The 20,990-nt window shown below is 40.2% G+C and overlaps 2 protein-coding genes across 8 annotated transcripts in view; one reads left to right on the top strand and one right to left on the bottom strand.

Annotated features, from left to right (window-relative positions):
- Positions 1 to 3,649, top strand: part of CYFIP1 (cytoplasmic FMR1 interacting protein 1) — a 75,045-nt gene extending 71,396 nt beyond the window's left edge. For all 3 annotated transcript variants that reach the window (XM_053972025.1, XM_053972024.1, XM_053972027.1), the window contains 3 exons: positions 951 to 1,189; positions 2,061 to 2,208; positions 2,663 to 3,649. In XM_053972025.1, the coding sequence (XP_053828000.1) occupies positions 951 to 1,189; positions 2,061 to 2,208; positions 2,663 to 2,827 (552 nt within the window). In that variant the 3' untranslated portion in view covers positions 2,828 to 3,649. The remainder of the gene's footprint in view (positions 1 to 950; positions 1,190 to 2,060; positions 2,209 to 2,662) is intronic.
- Positions 3,650 to 5,985: 2,336 nt separating this feature from the next.
- Positions 5,986 to 18,871, bottom strand: NIPA2 (NIPA magnesium transporter 2). Of its 5 annotated transcripts, none has more exons than XM_053972029.1 (8): positions 18,650 to 18,871; positions 15,515 to 15,571; positions 11,680 to 11,740; positions 11,049 to 11,264; positions 9,341 to 9,397; positions 8,437 to 8,527; positions 7,732 to 7,892; positions 5,986 to 6,807 (listed from the first exon to the last, which is right to left on the bottom strand). In XM_053972029.1, the coding sequence occupies exons 4-8, from the start codon at positions 11,185 to 11,187 to the stop codon at positions 6,170 to 6,172; spliced, it is 1,086 nt and encodes a 361-aa protein (XP_053828004.1). In that variant the 5' UTR covers positions 11,188 to 11,264; positions 11,680 to 11,740; positions 15,515 to 15,571; positions 18,650 to 18,871; the 3' UTR covers positions 5,986 to 6,169. The 5 variants fall into 5 exon arrangements, with proteins under 5 accessions (XP_053828004.1, XP_053828007.1, XP_053828005.1 ...); XM_053972032.1 differs by lacking the exon at positions 18,650 to 18,871 and adding an exon at positions 18,362 to 18,380; XM_053972030.1 differs by lacking the exon at positions 15,515 to 15,571.
- Positions 18,872 to 20,990: the final 2,119 nt, after the last annotated feature.

The raw sequence follows: 20,990 nt of genomic DNA, 5'->3' as shown, positions 1-20,990 counted from the left end.
AGACTGGGGCAGAAGTGACACATTTGGGGGAAAATGCTAATTGGTATGTTTACCATGAGATACCCTCCCAGTGTAAGGTCCAGCCTGAGAGCTCCTCCTGCAAATTCCATGAAAAGCAATCAGTTTTCTTGTGCACATGTATATATGTTTTTAAAACATTTTGTCACTCTTTCAGCCACTTAGAAACTCTTGGAAAGTGAGCTATCATTTGAATTGAGGTCTCCTGGAAACAATGACCAAAGAGAACATTCTTGAACTGCCTTTGCAGCTTCAGTATTGTTTCCTTTTCCTCCTGGTGTGAGGGTGCATTAATCCCCTGCTCATCTTAGCAGTTTACTAGTGGTTGAGATGTGAATAGTAGAAAGTAAGAGCAGAATGCCCTGAAGCAGAGTTCAGACTGCTTTTGTCCTTGTAGGTGCTGCAGTTCAGGAGGTGCTGCTGCACTAGGAGAGAGCTGTCTGTGTGATGGCACAAGCTGGGACAAGCACAAGCAGCATTCCTCTTTCGGATTTTGTCTGAGCCTGTTGGTGCCCCTCTTTGGAGCTTTCTCATCTCTAATAGCAGCAGCTGAGGGAGGTGTACAGGAGAGCGCACTCAGGAGCTACAGCAGAGCACTGAACTCTTTGGTTTTGCTTTCTGCCTCCATTCAGACAAAGAATTCTTTAAACTTCCCTGAGATAAATCCAGGACTAGCATTACTGCAGTTAGTGTTACTTACTTTAAGTCTGTCTGCTTAAAAAGAATTTTACAATTTTCTCTGAATGTTTTTCCACTGACCCCAGGTTAGCAGTGTCTGACCTCACTTTAAATCAGAAGACATTTCTCCTAGAATAAACCACATGAAACTGAAAAATGTGCTGTATTTATTTAAAAAAAAAAAAAAATCTGTGGTGAAGTGGCTTTTACCAGATTTTACACTTTGTTTCTCTCTTTGTTTCTCTCCACTTCAGCAAATAGCAATCGCAAGGGAAGGGGACTTGCTGACCAAAGAACGCCTCTGCTGCGGCCTGTCCATGTTTGAGGTCATCCTGACAAGGATCCGCTCCTTCCTGGACGATCCCATCTGGCGTGGACCCCTGCCCAGCAACGGGGTGATGCATGTGGATGAGTGTGTGGAATTCCATCGCCTCTGGAGCGCAATGCAGTTCGTCTACTGCATCCCCGTGGGAACACATGAGTTCACTGTGGAGTACGTGCTGCCAGCAGTGCCCCTGTGGGCAACAGTGCATGGCTTGTCCTGTTGTGGTCATGGGGCTGGAACGGAGGCGTTTCTGTGCCTGCCTGCAGGAGCTTAGTGCAGAACAAGGGAGAAGTGCTGCCATCACCATGAGGGGCTCATCATCCACGAACACAGATACTATTGTTATCTGTAGTGAAAATAACCCTCTATTTTAAGTATTGCCTGTGTATAATGAATGATCCTGTGACAAACGGGCCCTAGCACATGTCTTTCAATAGGGGTCATGCCCCTATGAACACCCAGCTTAAATAAAATAGCAGAATATTTGTGTATCTAACTTTAACAAGTATTTCTTTTCTGAATTTAAGAGCAGGAATTTAACATGATTAACACAAGTTAACCAGGAACTGTTGTTTGTTCTTGGTTTTGTTGGTTTTGAGAATATATTTATTTTGAAAAATTGTTGAGCTGTCACATGCTTTTTATTGAGCAATTAGAAAAGAGCATAGGACATTTACTTCCTTTCATGCCTGCAGCCTAAAGGAGCAGAGTGGTGTTGAATTCCCGCTTTATTTTCTTTGCAAGTGTTGTTTCCACTGAAAATGAAATGTAATGCCACAGGAGTCTAATGGGGAGTAAATGTTTTTGGAGTAACTCTGTTATGTGAAATTCAAGGAGGAGGGAGAGTTCTGGTTTTTTGTTAAGCATCTATTTGAATTGCTTGTGATATCTCCAATGATAATATACCAGAGCTTTTGCTTTCTAGATGAATGTCTAACATATTTATTATTTAGTGTCATGGCTGATTACTGAGTGTTTGCTGTGTCTGTGTTTTGAAGATGTAGTTGAAACGTGCTCTGTGGTGTGTTTCCTGTTCTAGGCAGTGCTTTGGGGATGGCTTGCACTGGGCTGGATGTATGATCATTGTGCTTTTGGGACAGCAGCGGCGCTTTGACGTGTTGGATTTCTGCTACCACCTGTTGAAAGTCCAAAAGCATGATGGCAAAGATGAGGTTATAAAGAATGTGGTGAGTTGAAAACATCTGTATTTGCTTTAGTAATAAAGACAACAACTCTGAGCTGTTTGTACTCAGATGCAGCATAGATGTGGCAATCCTTTTTTTAGAATGAATTGCTGAAAATGAGGGCACCAGGATTTTCAGAAACAAAATATTAAGGCTGGGGTTAGAAGACTGGTCAAGCAGAATTCTGATGTCACAAATATATAAGATTTTCTTAATGCGTTCCATCTTATATATGTTCATTCCCAAAATGACAAGGCAGCTGTAAATGGAGCTTCTTTGTACCAAAGCAGCACTGTCAAAAACCAAAATGCGCCATGTATTTCCACTTGCTTAGAAGTGCAAGGGAAACATTTGTAACATTGCTGGGAGAGATGAGGTAACAACATTTGCTGGTTTTCTGGCTAAGGCTTTTCATATCCAAAGCTAATTCCTGGGTCTGTTCTTTTGATGTTTGCAGCCTTTGAAGAAAATGGTTGAAAGAATTCGCAAGTTCCAGATTCTAAATGATGAAATTATTGCTATTTTGGACAAGTATTTGAAGTCCGGCGATGGAGAGAGCACACCCGTGGAACACGTGCGCTGCTTCCAGCCACCAATTCATCAGTCCCTTGCCAGCAACTAGATTCTCACCTAACAATACTTTTTGCACTTCTTTAGGCTAAAAGTGTGAGGAAAAAAAAGCAAGAAACAAAACCCACACCAATAGTTTTGAAGAATGCTCTCATCTGCATTTTTCAGTATGCCTGTGCCATTTGAGTGGCACACTGTTCTCTCCAGTCTCCAAGGACATTAACTGTATACAATCCATACTTATTTTTCTAGACTAAAATTTTATACACTTTGATTAAAAGCCTGTAAGATTTTTGAAATCTCTTTGCATTCCTGTCTGAGGTGGCCATTTTAGACTGGACTGGTATAATTTTCCCCTGAAGCTACAGAAATAATGGCTGTAGAGGGTAAAAAACGGTTCTGTAGAAAAAATTTTTAGAAATCAATGCATAATTGTTTGTATTAGAGCCTTAATTGCTTAATTTGCCTTTATTAAAAAAAAAAAGAGAAAAAACAACAAAACAAACTCTGCTGGTGCTTTGTGAATAATTTTCTAGTCAGTTGATTCTTTTTCCTGTTTGCAAATCTATTCTCAGAGATCAGTAATTATGGAAATGAAGGCTATTTAAAGTGTTTGTTTCAAAGTTATTTAACATGGAGGTGACCAATATGATTCTAATCTTTTAAAAAGATGGAAGTTTGATTGATTAGAAGGGGGACTGTTTACTTTTTCTTAATGAGAGCTTTAACACAGTTTATATTTTGGTTTGGAATACATACCTGTGTACCCAAACATGTTTACAAGTGATGAGGAATTCTTGTTTACAAGAATCTTGACTACAGTGATCAGGTGTAATCTATCCCAGTACATAAACGCTAATGATGTTAATCATTATTTATTATGGAAAGTATTTGTTAAATTACACTTGCTGTACAATGCAAACACTGCATCAGTAAAATTGTAAAACTTTGCAACTATATAAGTTGAATTTTAAAGCAAATTGTTCAGCCAAAAGTAGTAACTCCTGCTTGCTTACTCCAAGATCCTGTCAGCTGGCTTTGGGATTAGCCCTAACCAAGGTGTTAAGATGGCCAAAACAGACACAGACAGATAATTACATGTTTTACCCAGGATATAGATTTGTGGAGATGTTACTTGGTTAGCGTTTCTAACCTATAGTATGAAACTAAGAATGCATCCCTTTGAGAACATGTTTTTCTTCCTTCCCTCTTAGTAGTTCATGGCTAGGTTACAGCACATCTTTTCTCCTGCTCAGCTCTTTCCAGGTGCTTCACAGGCATGGAATTGACTCCAACAGTTGGCAGAAATGAGCATCTGACAGAAGAGGTACACAGGAAGTGAGGAACATGTAGGTATTGGAGTGGCAGAGAACTCAATTTTTAGGAAAGAAATTAACTGAAATTTCCTCAGCAAAATAGGATGGAGATTTTCCAGGCAATCTATCAGCAAGTTTCCACAATCACAGGTTTCCCTAGGACATCTGTGCTTGAGAGCTGCCATTCTGGAGTGGTGTCTGTCATGGTGAGAGTGTACACAAGGCTGCCTGGTGCATGGGAGAAGTCAGAAGCACTCGTATTTTGTTAAACCACCTTGTTTACAAGTTGTTTTACAGATTATTTTCTTTAAGAAACAGTCTTTAAGTTCACAGAAGACTTTTGGTCAGCCAGATGCTTCTCTGTGCTTCCAGCTTCAGTTAAGCAAATGAACAAATTTCCTAATTTCCTGACAGCATCGTTGGTTTAAGGATGTCTCACACGCCTATGATTTTGGCTCGGCACTGGTTGCAGAAATGGTTAATTAATAAAACCTGATTTTTTGTTTACAAACTGTTTAAAAATAACTAATCATGATGTGAATGATTTCAAATTCTTACCAGTTAACTTTCAGCAGTAAGAGAATTAGTCTCTTAACATCTTAAAACTGCTATTAAATACATACTTTATGATCACTGAGGGGGAAAAAAGTTTAAGCCAATTCAGACATTAGTCCTAGGAGATGTTTGTTTCCCATTTTTATAATGTAAATTTTTATTATTTTTCAAAAAGGATTATAGACTTGATAGGAGCAAATTATTCTTTGCTGGTATAACCTTTTCTACCTAAAAGGAAAAATGCAGCAAGGTACACAAAAGGCGTAACTTTTTCATTTCCGATTAGTTCTTACCAAAAACTTTTTTTCTTGTTTGATACCTTCTGACACCTTTGACACTTTTCTTGTTTGACTCCTCCTGTATGTTATGACACATAAGAAAGGAAGGCAGCAGAATTTTGTTTCACAGGTGGTAACTTGGGTTTTTTTCTGTCCTACGAAAAATCTTAATTTCTCTTAAACAATAAGCACTAAACCTGATGAAATGGAGCAGTAACTATTAGTTTCTGTCCCAAGTATTTCCAACTTTCACATGCATGGTAGAAAGTTCTAATAAAACCTAATTTTTATTTTCTGCCTTTACTAAAGTGAATTACACCCTACCTGCCTCACTCCTCCCCGTTTTTTTTTTTTTTTAAGCAGAGTCATTAATGTTTCATTTTTTGTCTCTTTTTGAAAATCTCAGTGTTGCAGCAAACAAAACAGCAATTCTGTGAGTTCAAGCTGTAACATCAGGAACACAGAACAGGTCTGCAGAGCCAGGGCAGCATGGTGCAGTACAGACAGAACCTGATGTCTGTTACAGAAGATGGATCAGCTTCTTTGGCTACTAGTAATGATTCAGATCCTTCCTTCTGCATTAATTGTCATGGCAGGAGCTGTCCATCTCACCTGTCCACACAGAACACAAGCTCCTGCCTTCCTGTTTCTGCTGGCCAGTTATTCTGATTTGGTAAAGCTGGGGGTTTTTTTTGATGCAAATCCAGCAAGTTTTGCATACAGCTTTACCTAACCAGTATTTTCAAAGGATCAGTTGTGCTTGGTAGCCTTCCCTTTTCTCTTCTACAAACTAGGACAGGAGTAGTTGCTGCAGCTCCTGTTTCAATATGGTTACAGTCACTCTGTGGTCAGTCAGGGCACAAGGACTCAGGTTTGCTGCCACCTTTTTACCACCAATGCAGAAATAAAGCCATTTATTTTTGATAAAATTGTAATTAGTGCAATACATCTTAAAAACAGAAGAAAGAAATGAAAGTATTTACATATAACTTAAGCAACAAAACCAATTGTGGTCTGAGGTCATTTTAGTACTTTTTAAAGTAAAAGTAAGGCAAATAAAAAACATTTCAGTGTTCTTTATCCGAACTAATCAAACGCAAAAATCAACGATTGTCTACACATACTGTTAAAAAGTACATGACTTTCCAGACAAGCTTTCCAGACAAGCTTAAGACATTTCACAGCAGGAAAAAAAAATTCCAGGGTTACAGAATTGTTCTTTTCTTAAGCAACACATAGGTATTTTCAGAAGGCTGACAGGCTTCCATTTCTTCTGGCTGAGAGACTCTCAGTGGATTGCATTTCACCTAGGCAGGAAGAACTTTCTTCATCATCATTAAAGCTGTCATATGTGCTCAGCAAAGTGCCATTTGCTGCTCTATCATCCTTCCGCAGAGAAAGGGGCAGGTTTGCTAGGGTGAAGTTAACATCTTTGAAGGCATGCAATAGAAAGATCCCCACAATAATAGTCAGGAAGCCACTGAAGGTGCCAATAATGTCATCAGCCGCCATGTGTTGCCATTCCTTGAAGAGGATGGCAGAACAAGTTAAAACAGATGTTGTGAAGATTACATAATATATTGGAGTCACTATTGAAGTGTTGAATATATCCAAAGCCCTGTTTAAATAGTTGATCTGCGTGCTCACACAGACAGTAAGGCTTAGCAGCAGAATCCAAGACAATGGATGTTTCAGCACTGGTTTTCCTGCAAAAAGTTCCTTTATAGCAATGCCCAGACCTTTGACACAGGACACTGATAAGGCTCCAATTACAGAGCAAATTGTTATGTACACGAGAATGTTGGTCTGTCCATGGCGAGGTCCCACCACACATATTAGAATTAAAGACAAAATGACAACGAGCGTTGCGAACACCACAAAACCTGTGGTTGGAGGAAAAAAAAAATCTTGTTACTTATAGACACACTTGGACTCTATTTATCAGAAGCAGGGGTATTTATCTTAGGGGTGCAGGGAAAACACTCATTAACAATTGGACTGACTCAGATTAAACAGAAGAGTTCAGGATGTTTCTCATTATTCCTCCAACATCACAGTTTAGATGATTTCAGAGTGAGCAAGCCAAAACAAAAGTTGTAGCTCAGGCATGATGTATTACCTTTACCAGTCTATTGGCAAGATTACTACAGGATTAAATTGCTAAACTGCCTTACACCCAGACTCACTGAGGTGTAGATGCCACTGCACACAGGCCTGAGTCTGAATTGAGTCTTTTTTAGGAGATACGTTTTGGCAGGTGGCTGTATTCATCAGTAGTTTTCCAATAATCAGGTCATTCCTTAAGAACAACTTTTTAATCTCTACGCTGGCTATTTCCTCATGTTTAAGATGAGAATTGCCTTTGTATAAATTGTATTTTGCACACGTGCATTTGTGAGCGCCTCATCTTCCACATGGGCATAGCAGCTCATCTGTAGGACTTCACTTCTCAGCAGACACCAGAACACCTACCTTTTCATTTTAAGGACAGCTCAAAGTTGGGCTTAGAGATGACACACTTCAATCAAAATTTATAGAAGTTTTGTTTATCCACCTGTGCTGCTGCATTTGTTTAAACCGCCACCTCAGTGGTTGCCATCGAGGCACTTTATTCAAGGCTAGACAAGTTCATCTCACCATCGTGCAAAGTTCCCTACAGAATTATGCTACAGAATTCAAATCTCTACTTCATTTGGACATGTCTACATGAAGCAGACACAGGCCATCTTCCTGGAACTTGAATATAATGAAACTATAAAATGAAGAAATTATGGGCTGTGTACAGCTCAAGCCAGCATTTTTCTTACCTGGATCACCTAGTTTGTGGGACATTTCATCCAAAGTTTCTACTTCTTCCTCTTGTGGAGCATGAATTACCATCACAGTTGATCCCAGTATACTTAACAAACATCCTATTTTTCCATGTAAATTAAGTTTTTCATTTAAAAAGAAGGATGACAGAATGGCACTAAGAAATAAAAAAAGGCACCAACAAACATGGGATTAGTAATATTCATTTGCTCATCAAGTTACAAGTTGTTTTGACTATACAAGTCACTTGCATACACAATCTGCAGTTTAAAAATAGCTATTTTCTATCTTGAGATACTTGCTGTGGGCAGAACTACCTGCTAATATTTGGCATCTCTACCTAGAACCCCTTTTTTATGCTTCCTGCCAAAAAAATGCTCTATTTAAGAACTTGCAAAAATAATTTTAGAATGATAAAAGTCTTTACTTAGGAATGAAAATACTGCTCTGCTGGGATCACCATGTTTTTGAAATGCAGAAGACAATAGCTTTTTCCAGAGATGGACATGTAGACGCATTGCTAGAACCCTTTTATATCATAGCCACTACGTATTTGGAGAAACTTAAAAGTTACTCCTGATGTTTATAAGCATTCTGTTGTGAAGAGTGCATTTATTACAGCATAGTTCAGTGACATATTTCTAAAGAAATAATTTACTTTTCTGCCTCAAGTCACACTGCTTTCTGTTAGTGTATCTTACCTTACAAGAACACTGAGAGCTCCTAGAGGAGTCACTAACGTAGCTGGTGCAAAAGCATAGGCAGCAAAGTTCGCTACTTCGCCAGCTCCCACTGCAGAGGAACAGCAATTAAAAACCAGGAGTTAGGCTGTCTCCTGCAACGAACCTCTGATCCAGGGCAAGTGTCTACAGTGTTCATGTAGACACAAACATGCAGCAAAGGAACAATGCAAAATTCTAATGACAGCATTCAGCTAACAGTACTAGCAGAACCCACCCCTGCCCCTCGTCCCCACTATTAAATCTTAAAAGCAAACTGTGGAACTACATACAACAGGTACAAGAATTTATTTATTTATTTATTAATAAATCAGAAGGCATTTTATTTTAGTGTCTGTGCTGTAGCTCCCCAGCCTGCCAGCTTGACTCATGAAGTTCTGCATGGAGAAATCTGCAATAGCAGGATATAGCACAGCACATACAGTAAGCCATAATTACCTAAATACAGACAGTAAGTTGGGAGTTCAAGCAATGAAAAAAATTAAGAAAACAGGCATAATCCCAAAATATGCTTCCCTTTAAGAAATCCTATATATCTAAGCACTTCTCTGCTAAGACCAAAACCAAAATGCATACAGGTAGCAAAGACATACGAAACTCAATGTCTGCCTAGTTCCATTGCACAAAGAGGGCAGTTATATTAAAGGAAGAGCTTCTGGTGTGAGAGAAGTTATATTAAAATCTGAAATCATCAAATCACCATCAAATCACCAGGTGATAGTACTACAATACTACCATGTATTGTAGTAATGTAATCTCATTCCCTTTTTATAACCATGCTGTCATCTGTGGCATAGTTATTTATTAAAATTATATAATGCAGACTGTAATTTTGACACTTAGATGAATAATTTTTGATACTTACTTGAAAGAAGTCCAGCCCACCACAGCCATTCCTTAAGGTATGCATGACCACCTTGACCTAAAATTGAAAGAACGTTGGCTATTCCACTAAAAACTTGACACCCTGTCACTTATAACACTGCCATGACATAAAGTAATTTTTACAACCCATGCCCTTAAAAACATGAGCAGCATTTTGATACCTAGGCTTTCTAGGTAAAAGGGTCGAAATCAAAGCATGTTCAGTTTCTGATGTGCCTGTGCCTCCTACAACCGGTTATTTTATTTCTTTTGTGTTAGAAATGGCAGTGATGATCATATCTGCATTACCCTGAGAAATAGTTCTTTCAAATCACTGAAATTACATGAAAAGCCAAGTTATGTGTCTCTTACTAAGACTGCTGCTCTGCAGAAATCGTGCATGGTTTAGATGTGGTTGATTACATGCGCAAGCCCATTTTCTCATTCCAAACCAGGGTGCATGAATTATGTATCTCAACATCAACCATCTTTTAGAAGCAAAGATGACAGGTACTGAATAAAAATAGTCAATCTTCTGAATCATCTGAGGATGCTGCAACTATCCTACCTAAATTTATCTTCTTTCAATTTAAAACCATTGCCCTCTGTCCTGTCAATACAGGCCCTGGTCAAAACCAAACCCAAAACCAAATCTCATCTCTTTTTTATAAGCCCCCTTTAGGTACTGGAAGGCACTATAAGGTCTCCCAAGACCCTTTTCTTCTCTAAGCTTAACAATCCCAACTCTGCCAGCCTATCCTCAGAAGTGTTCTGTCCCTTTGATCATTTTCATGGCCCTTCTCTGGACTTGCTCCAACAGGTCCATGTCCTTCCTATGCTGGGGATCCTGGAGCTGGATGCAGCACTGCAGGTGGGGTCTCACCAGAGCAGAGGGGCAGAATCCTCTCCCTTGCCCTGCTGGTCACACTTCATATGGACACGTTTGGCTTTCTGGGCTGTGAGTGCACATTACTGGGTCATGTCCAGCCTCTCATGTACCAGCATCTCCAAGCCCTTCTGGGCAGGGCTGCTCTCCATTTGTTCATCCCCCAGCCTTGTGTTGATATCGGAGGTTGCCCTGACCCAGGTGCAGCACCTTGCTCTGGTTCTTGTTGAACCTCATGAGGTTTGCCATCCAGGTCCCTCTGGATGCCACTTCCTTTGCTCTAGAGCATGAAGTGCCCCCCTCAGCTCAGTGTGGTCCACGACCCCACTGCCAGCACACTCAGTCAATGCCACTGTCTGTATCACTGATGAGGATATTTAAAAGCATTGCTTCCAGTATGAACCCGTGAGGTGCACTACTCAGCACACTCAGTTACTACACGTGATTTTTAGTTTTCTCAAACAATCTCCTGACACCCAAACATGGTTAAAACTCTCGTAAATTCACTCATTCAGGAGCACAGACATAGTTCAGAGTGCTGCTTGCAATTTGCAAGTACAATTTAGACTTAACTGACATACAAAGGAATCCTTTGACAAGTGTCCCCAGAGGGCATTACATATGCATTAAATAGCATGTGTCACACACAGAGTTAAGGGTATCTGACACCAGAGGAAAAAAACACAGCAGCTCTATGTATTAGGTTTCATATACATGTAACAAAACAAGATCATTCATTTAATGAACTAATGAACAGAAGTAATCTTCCGTTAAGCAGCAAAACCTAAACATCAGCAATGTATTAAAAGATGTATGTATTTACCTGCTCTCATGGAGCCTTTCCTGGCTAACCGGAGGAGACCTTTCTTTTTCAGGATGAAACTTCCTCCAATGAAAATGCTGGAACTCATAGCCAACACCAGACCAATACAGAAGTCATACTTCCCACGAGTTTGGCTCATCTCGTAAACTACTGAACACTGTCACATTGATCAATGAGGAGTAGAACTTCTGATACTCAACAAAAAATGATGCAACACTGAAACATGAGCAAAATAAACACATTAGAATTAAGCTGGTAGAAAAGGGTGCTGTATAGGAAAATCCTCAACAGCTCACATGACTGGTTCTCCTGCAAGTGGCCTCTGCAAAGAGTGGTTAACAAAAAAAAAAAACCAAACAAACAAAAAAAAAACCAAACAAAAAAAAAAACCACAAAACAAAAAAAAAAGGCAATCTGAAACATGTGTAAGCTTGCACTAAGGATGAGTAACTAACAAGTTTGAACACAGAGAAGGAAGGATTTCTGACCTGGCATATAAAAACTGAAACCCAAACAAACAAAAATTGAGAAACTTTAGGGAAATATTACAAATATGTCATTTATTTTTCTTCTAATTGAGTATGCAAGTCTGTGTCTGGCACACCAGGATACTGATCAAAAAATTACTTACATTGAAATCAGTCTGTAAGAGAGTTTGAGAACAGTTGCAGCATTTCTTCCATATAAACTCCCTAGAAAAATAAGCGTATTAAAAGGATGTTTAATCATATAGCCATTTTCATAATACAAACCTCACATGCATGCACATGCAATTACTCTTTAACAGGAAAATCTGGCAAGAAAGTCCTTTGTTAAATTACTTTACACAGTTTCCCATACTTGTATGAAGCACCTTTCAATATTACTTTTCCCTGTATTTTTATGCTTTCAACTTTGATTAATTTGCTATACCTCTAGGAAAACCTAACAGAGAGCTACTGGAAGGTTAGCATTAAAACTGAGCACAGATCCTCTTACTTGCATCCAGTTAGGCTGTGAAAAAGTAGAGGAAAACAATAAGCACTCAGCATAGCACTACTCAAAATACTGCATGAGCCACAGTTCAAAATTCTCAAATCCACTTCCCTTAATCCTTGCACAGTAATTTTTAATATCTTATTTTGTAGGAGAAACAAAATAAATTATCTAAAAGAGAGTGCTTTCACTTTCTATAAACTTTTAAAAATAAACTAGATTCTTGCATGACACAAAACCACCTAACAAACGAAACCAAGAAAGACAAACCATCAGTGCGTGAGATAGACCAAACCCAGCCACCTCACCAACTACATAAAATATCATCCTGGTTTTAAATTCAAACAAGATTTTCAGTCCCTTGAAGAAGTTTTTAATGCAAGGAAAAGACATAAGACTTTTGTGGCTGTTCTCTCCACCATCTGTTCAGGTAATTGAGCTAAGAATGCTCTTCCAACTCCAGCTGGTGCAAAATGTGACAGTGGTATAGCATCACCTGGGGGAGGAGGGGTTGGTTTTGCTAAGTTTTATGCTTTACTGGTTTTTTCAACAGTTGCTACTTTAGCTATATTACTAATGGGATTATTTTTACTTGGGTAGCTTTTTACTAAAAGAGAACTCTCCATATTGGCAAATCCAATTTATTTTCCTTTTCTTCTCTCCCTGGCTTGCATACCTTCACCTACACTGACAGAGGAAAAGAGCATCAGTTAGTCCCATCCTGATGCCTTCCACCCACTGCATTCCAGAAACAAGGGAGAAGCACAGGCTGCTTTTCTTTGCAGCAGAGGAAGAATCTGATTGCAGAAGAATGAAGAAACTTGTGTGCTCACAGGTAATTATATGAATTTAGACTTGAAAAGGATGCTACACTTCAAAACTAGTATTTCTACTTTCCCCCATGTCCCAAATATGCTAAAGTGCCCTGTCAACCATTTTGTTAACCTTGTAAATGACTCAAATCTCAACCACTTAAATTACATAAATTCAGGTAAATTACTGCTAGCTCTTCCCATCACATGTATTTGTCCTCACAGACACAGACAGTTCCATTTCTGCTTTGGCTGGACTGCCTTATTTCCTCCTAAAGTTTATTCAGACATCCACAGTTGTAGACACATGTCACACAGTCATGGTGGACCCAGCTTCCCTCTGAAGAGATCTGGCTCCTCTGTATGCAGCAGATATAATTTGCACGTGCAGAACTGACATGTGGAAGGTCAAAGCAGTACCAGGCACTGGAAGTTTTACACTTTAGGAAATCAGGATTTTAATTCTAACCCTAAGACTTACTAAAAGAAGAACTAATGCATGCTTATAAATATAATCAAGAAACATTATCTATGGGTATGAGAAAATGCCATGAAACGAGCAGTTTCTGAAATAAGTAACACCTGTCATGTTCCTGCCTTGGGACTTGCCAAAGCTGTTGCATTCCAGCAGCCAGGGCCACTACTAGGTTATAAACAGAGAAAAGCCAGAAAATGTAGGAGTCAAATAAAGCTGGCAGTCATGTAGTTCTGCAAAGGTTCCCTAATCAAGTTCACAGCTGATTTTAACACATAGAACACTTCATCCACTCAAGACCAGCAGTGTCATGGAGGAGTACTAGTTTCCTGTTCTGATTTCAGGGAAGCAAAGAAGGGCTGAGACTCTCCTACTCACAGAAGCTACAACATTTACCACACCTCCAAGAGCCACTCATTAAATGAATTGAGTGTGTATCTGCTGGTGTCATGAGTCATAACTCCCAGTGTGCAATAGTGCAATGACAGACCACACAGGGAACTGGGTTTGAAGGTTATCAGACATGGAGAAACTCAGAATGTGAGAAAAAAAAAAACAACCCAAAACTGTGGGAGATAAGCAAATCCAATTAGCCACAAAGTTTTTTTGCTTATTTTCAAGATGTAACCAAATGCATCATATATGCTAGCAAGATACAGACTCTCTGATCTAAAACACAGGACAACACTTCTTTGCCTCTTTGCTCAGCAAAAGCAGCTTTTCTCTTTTCTCTCAAAAGCAGCACAAACACAGTGCTCCAAAGATATTACACTCATTGCATCAAGTGACCTCTCTAAATATTCAGAAACATTAAAAGTGGTGTAATGAGAAGAAGTAATATTTTACATTTAAAAGCAGATAAGCATAAGTAAGAATATGGGAGTTATCAGCCAAAGAAAATTAGTATCACTTCCAAGAGCTGTACATTGTATGGATGCAATAATTAGAGCTGGGAAAGGCTGACATGGTGCATTGTTCCAACTTTGCTTGGCCACGAGCCCTCTAGAGTTAAGTAGACAGTCTTAAAAGACTTACAAGAAATAATCTAAATATACACTACATAATTTAAATTCAAGAATCTTTTTTAAACCCTGCTCTTTTCAACTGTGATTAAGATGATGCCATTAAGCAAAAAAAAAAAAAAAAAAAAAAAAAAGACCTTAACAGGTCATTTACTTCAACCCTTTGCCATGTGCTACATAATTCACTGCTGCTCCTCATTATACATAATTCAGCCAAGCTTCTCCCATGAAATACTTGCAAAGGAAACTTCACAAATGTGGCAGCCATGCTTTGATGCCATTAGGAACTCTCATTATCTGATCATCTTCACTTTTACTACCAAATCCCACTGCTGAAAAAAGATACAAGTCCCTTTATCTTCAAATCCACATATCAACATTACCCTGCAGGTGTCTCCTGCTGTGCCACCTTCTGAGCCCTTTCCCAAAAGCTTTTTTTAAGTGCAATTTCCAAAGCTGTATATAGTACTTTAGCTTGAGTTATTATCACTTCTGCAATAAGTGGTAGACTGTATTTCTTTTTAAACATCCAAACCAGGTGGGTTTTTTAGCCCTTTTTCTGCAGTCACCTACTGTTGACTAATTTTCAACTTCTCTATTGGTATACCCTCCTGTACTTGTATAGCAAATTACTCCTGCCTGGGTGTAATACCTCCCATTTACTCCTATTAAAAAACATCTCTTTTTTTAGAAATGTTTCCTGAAAACATTCAACCAAGGTTACACACTGGCAATCCTTCCCTGCCCAGTGTTATTGATTATTTCTTTGTCTTTCGAGCCAGATCAATAACATTGAACAGCCAAAGATTCAGACATGACAGAAGATTTTTGAACAAAAGCTTGCTTTGACAAGACAATAATACTCTAGGTACAGCCATTCTGCATCTTTTGAACTGTTCTCTGGTATTTTCCTGTCAATTCTGCTTAAGTTTTATGTTTCTAACATTGGAATTAAGCACCTATTTAATGTCCTTCTAGCGATAAAGCTTGTCAGGGAAGAAAAGGAGGTTGAATCAACAAGTTGCTTTAACAAATACACATTGACTATTATGTGTCATGTTGGCTATTATGTGTTCCCTTCTTCCCTTCCACAAGCATAAAACTACATGAAACAAACATTCCCTAACAAAACAGAAATCCAAATGTTCAGTGATGAGCCTCTAGAAGGCTCATTATACATACCAATCTTGTTCCAAAATCCAGAGGCATTCACTTCTTAAGTATTTCAAAGTTAGGTTTCTAAAACAGAAGTCAAAAATGGCATTAATTGGCATGTTAAGAATTTGGCAAAAAATTACATCCATTATTTCAAGACTATTTAATTTTCATGCATGACACACAAGACTTTACAATGTCCATCTATGCTATAAAAAAGAATAGGACTTTTCTTTTAGAAACACTTGTATAACAAATCAGTGTGATTTCAGATTTGATCCTCCTTAGATACACCTTGCCTGAAGCCATAGTTATTTCATCCATTTGCTTTTCACTTCACAAATCAAAGAAACTAACCTGTGATCTAAGTTATTCTTTAGAAAGTACCATATTAATGTTGAACTGAAACACTTTCCTAGTTTCATTCTGTAACTAAAGTGCTAAGGCATTTTCATTGCAAGATACCTAATATCAAGTTTTAATTATTTGCTTTGATATGATGAATTTTCAGAGGATGTTTATATAGAATCACAGAATATGCTGAGTTGAAAGGAACCCACAAGGATCATCAAGTCCAGCTCCTGGCCCTGCATAGGACAGCCCCAAGAAACCTACCACGTGCCTGAACACACACAGGTTTAAACTCTATCAGACTGGCACTGTGACCATTGCCCTGGGGAGCTGTTCCAGTACCAACCACCCTCTGGGTGAGGAACATTTTCCTAATACCCAACCCAAATCTTCCCTGATACAGCTTCAGGCCATTCCCTTGGGTCCTGTCACTGGTCACCAGAAGGAAGAGAGACCAGTGCCTACTGCTCTGCTTCCCCTCATCAGGAGGCTGTAGATCTTGAGGTTTCCCCTCAACCTCCTCTTCTTCAGGCTGAACAGACCAAGTGGCCTCAGCTGCTCCTCATACAGCTTCCCCTCTACCCCCTTCACTGTCTTTGCAGCCCTCCTTTGGATACACAGAACGCTGGGGCAGTGGGGAGTATGAACACAGAAATGTTCTTAGTAAGATTAACAAAACCCCCCAAATATACCTAATTATTAAATCCAAGCCTTCCTCAGTCATGTTCCATCCACTCACAAACATATATTTTAAACATAGGTATAGAGAGAACTTTGAAGCACAGACACAACAGAGTGTTAGGATAAAAGAGTTCAAACCTTAGCGCACCTTTAAAAGGCCAAGATGGATGCACACAGTACCTACGGATTCTGTACACACTGTTTAGGAAATAATATGTTCAATTTTGTACTGCACATCTGCCCCAGTACAGGGGCAAATGCTTTTAATCCAATACAGGATACAGTTTTCCAGCTCTGTCAAAGTTAAAGACTGCCTAAATTTATACAAACAATTATTTACATATTATACACAGGCAAGCTAAAATTGTATTTATGTTATATATATATGCATATATATAATGTTATATATAACATTATATATATGCATATATATAACTCAGAAAGCAAACCATACCTTAACTATCCTAAAGTTGTCTATTTTAAAAGGTTTAGATAAACTATGGGGAAAATTAATACTTTACAGCAGCTTTCTATTTATAAAGCAAAAGCAACAAGCACTTCATCTTATGAACCTAGGAGGAAACAAAAAAATTCCACATTAAAAACCCATTCTTTGCACATGTTACTTGCAGTTATTCTATAAAAAAACCTGACCTTTAATTAAAGCACTTTCACATAAAGCTAAAAAGTATCTTCACTATAACAGTGTTATTCATTAACTGAATACAAACTACAGGCAGTGCTTTATAACTGACACTGCATTGACTGTTTTCACGGAAAGCTATCAAAGTAGACTCAAGATAAGACTTGCCTCATCTTTGCTGTACCTGGCACATGAGTTCCACTCTTGTGGGAGGAATAACCAGCACAGGGTCACTGAAGTTCTACCTTCGGTATTTAATATGGGTAGTTTCAAATTTAAGGTAATTCAGGAAGCTAAAGTCCAATCTACACGTTAGTCACAGCTACTCTTTTGACACGACTGATAACTTGTTATAACCTGCTTTCTTGTCACCAGAATTTTATCATCAGAATTAAGTACTTTAACAAAAGCAGAACTAGTGTGACACGGAATTATAATTACAATGATACCAAAGAAACCTTATGGAATAATTTTCTATCGATGAAGCTGTGGAAAAGCCCTAACTGTATACAACAAGGCACATCAAAAGCATTAAGATAGAACCACAGTGACTTACATTTATCATGTTTTCAATACAAACAATGTTAAAGATATTGTAATGAAATAGAGAAAGTTGACAGCTTGAAAAAGATTGGGGAAACAAAACAGGGACAAAGGAGTTAGATCCAGGCAAAATCCTCACAGTGTATTATGAATGAGCAAAAATCTTCACTCTGAATCACAGATTCAACTAGGCTGGAAAGAAGCATGTGAGATGGAGTCACACCTATGACCCAACCACCACTATGTCAATAGACCTTGGCACTGAATGCCATGTCCACTCTTTTCTTAAACAGCTCCGAGGACAGTGACTCTACCAGGTACTTCCCTGGTCAACCCATTCCAACATTTCATCACCCTGCCTATGAAGAAATTCCTCTTAATGTCCAACCTAAATCTCCCCTGGTCAGCTTAAGACTACAATGAACTACAGTGCAAAGCTATGATTACTTTTTCCACGTCAAAATGATCCACCAGGGCTCTGAAGTTCTGCTGAAGATGCTCTGGAACCAGGCTGCACCTGGGATAAGCCTCAACCTGGGATAATTCAACCCTGGACCAAACCGAAGATGAACCAGTTTAGCTCCCTGGTTAACCACACGCACACGCCAATACGGGGCACAGCGGCTCCGGAGCACGGCAGACCCAGCACACTGTACCTGCACACCTCTGCCCGGTGGGAGAACCCCGCAAACAGCCCGATTTAGAGCTTTTAATCTCGGCATTCTCAGCCAAAGCACACGTTTCCCACCACGGAGAAACCACTCTTGGGCTTGTGCAGCCAGACTCAAGGCCCGGAGCCCCGCGCCCCCCGGCCCGCTCGCTCCTCACCCGCAGCGCCCGGCACGGAGGGCCTTGCGCCGAGCGCTCCGCGGGGAAGGAGCCCCGCCTCCCCCCGCCCCCCGCGGGGCCGGCCAGGCCCCCTCCCCGCCTCTCCCCGCCGTTACCTGCGGTCACGGCCCCTCTCACATGCCCGCCGGGAGCGGTGAACCAAGAGGAGACGGGGGCGGGGGGGGCCGGAGCGGGCGGCGGGAGGGGCCGGTGCCCATCCGCTCCAGCGCCATGAGGGAACGGGACGGGGCGGGAGGGACCGGCAGCGCAAGGCGAGGCGGTGTCCCGGGCCCGTCCGCCCCCTCCGCTCCGCGGTTCCGGCAGCAGCCGCCGGAAGGGGCGCGGCACGGCCCCGAACTCCGCCCGCCGCGGGTCACATTGCCCTGCCCGCAAGCCCGCCTTCCCCCGGGCTGGCGGCGATTCCCCGCGCCGGGCTGGCTGCCGGCACGCTCGCTGTGCTCCCTGCGGCCGCCCTGCAGCCGGGGTAGGTCATTGCCGCGACCCCCCCCGGGCGGCGGCCCTGGCAGCATCCGCGCTGCGCAGATTTTACACTCACAGAAAATCGTAGAATCACAGAATGGTTTGAGTCGGAAGAGGACCTTGAAGATCATCCAGTTTCAACCCACCCTGCCGTGGACAGGGGCACCTTTGGCTAGACCAGCTCGCTCAAAGCCCCATCCAGCCTGGTCTTCACCACTTCCAGAGATGAGAGACATCCACAACTCCTCTGGGCAACCTGTTTCAGCTCCTCTTCACCCTCACAGTATGAAATTTTTCCTAATATCTAATCTAAAACACACCCTCTGTCGCTTTGATACCGTTCCCTCCTGCACTGTCACTACATAAATAGTCTTGCCCCATCGTTTCTGTAAGTTTCCTTCAGGTACTGGAAGGCTGCAATTAGGTCACCCCGAAGCCTTCTCTTTTGCGTGCTGAAATAAACACAAGCTGTTTGCTGTAAGGGCGAGAGACATTTTACTGGGCCAGGTAAAGAGAATGGTTAATGAATCGATTTAATCAGGTCACCCACTCTCAGCACGTGCTTTACCCAAGCTGTTTTAATCTCATACAAAGTAAATGGATAAATACAGTTAGACAAATATTTGTCCTTGCACACAGGAAGGTGTCTTTGAAACAGTCATAACAAGCATCAGGCTCAGAGGGTTCTTTGGTTTCTTCATGACTATCTCTGAGGATGCTTTACCCAGCTGCCTTGTAACATTAAGTCTGAACAATGAACACTGCCAAAATACCTGTGGTAGCTCACATGTAAGATTCAGCTCTGCCTCTTTAAATGCAAGACAGTTTTGTCACATCCCTTAGTGACAGCAGTTCCTATTTTTTTAGTCTTCTCAGGATTTGTGTTGACATTATCCCAGTCTGCATAGGCAGCTGCTTCATTTTTGCTACACCTGGAAAGACCTGGAAACAAAACCAGTCTTGGCTTTCTCTTGCAGGATACCCATGACAAAGCCACTCCTCATCACGTTACCCGCTGTGTTATATCACATTAAAAATGGTCCCTTGCTCTGAAACAAAAATTAAATTTGTACATCACTCAAAGCACATGGATTTTATTCTCTAAGGTAACATTCCATTCTCCAATATAAAACTAATCTAGTATTCTTTACATGAACTTTGCACTTACAAAATAGTGTTATATGTGTGTGTATGTGTGTGTATAAAAATGTACTTTAAGATAAAAAAACTGCTAAGCAATTGAAAGTAATTGCCTATGTACTGACACAGTAAGACACTGGCTTTTCTGTGTTTTACCAAAAATATCAAAACAGTGAAGTCTTCGAAAAAGTTAACAGCTGGTGAAAATGGTTTCTCAAATGGATTAAAAGATCAAAACCTGTATCACCTAAACCAGTACAGTATAAACAGAAGCATCTAAGTACTGATAGCTAGGTTCAAAGCTTACAGGAGCTAAAGAACTTCATGTGCCTGTGATCATGCCAAATGATGATAATGTGTATGAGTTAAGAGTAATGTCTGAAGCAAGTCAATTTAGTCTTCCCCTTCTGCTCTTGTCTCCCTCTGCTCTCGTCCCTTCAAAAACACCTCTCAATCAAGCTAAAACAATAATGAATAAGAACCTGAAAATATTAATTGGACTCCTCTAAGCAGTTTAGACGTTTGTGGAACTTCATGTACTGTTAATCCTTCTATTGTGTTTTTTCAGCTTCTAGTTCTACTTAGCATATCTGCAACTGTTCAAAGTACGAATTCAGTGCTTTCCATTTGGCACAAAATTTGTCACATTAAATATTTATTTCAAAGCCAAGGGTTGTGCTCAGTAATGGAAAATACTCAAAACTATCTCAGAGTAATTTACAACAGCACAGAATTTCAGGCCTGTTTGCTGAGTATCTGGGAAAAACTCCAAGCATGAGAATGGTGGTAACCTGCCTAATTTAACCTGTTCTCAGGTGCACAAACCATCCTTGTGCC

The sequence above is a fragment of the Vidua macroura genome, chromosome 2 (genome assembly GCF_024509145.1).
Source record: "Vidua macroura isolate BioBank_ID:100142 chromosome 2, ASM2450914v1, whole genome shotgun sequence".
Lineage (NCBI taxonomy): Eukaryota > Metazoa > Chordata > Aves > Passeriformes > Viduidae > Vidua > Vidua macroura.
Note: the sequence above shows the minus strand (reverse complement) of the source record. Positions and strands in the feature narration are given on the sequence as shown.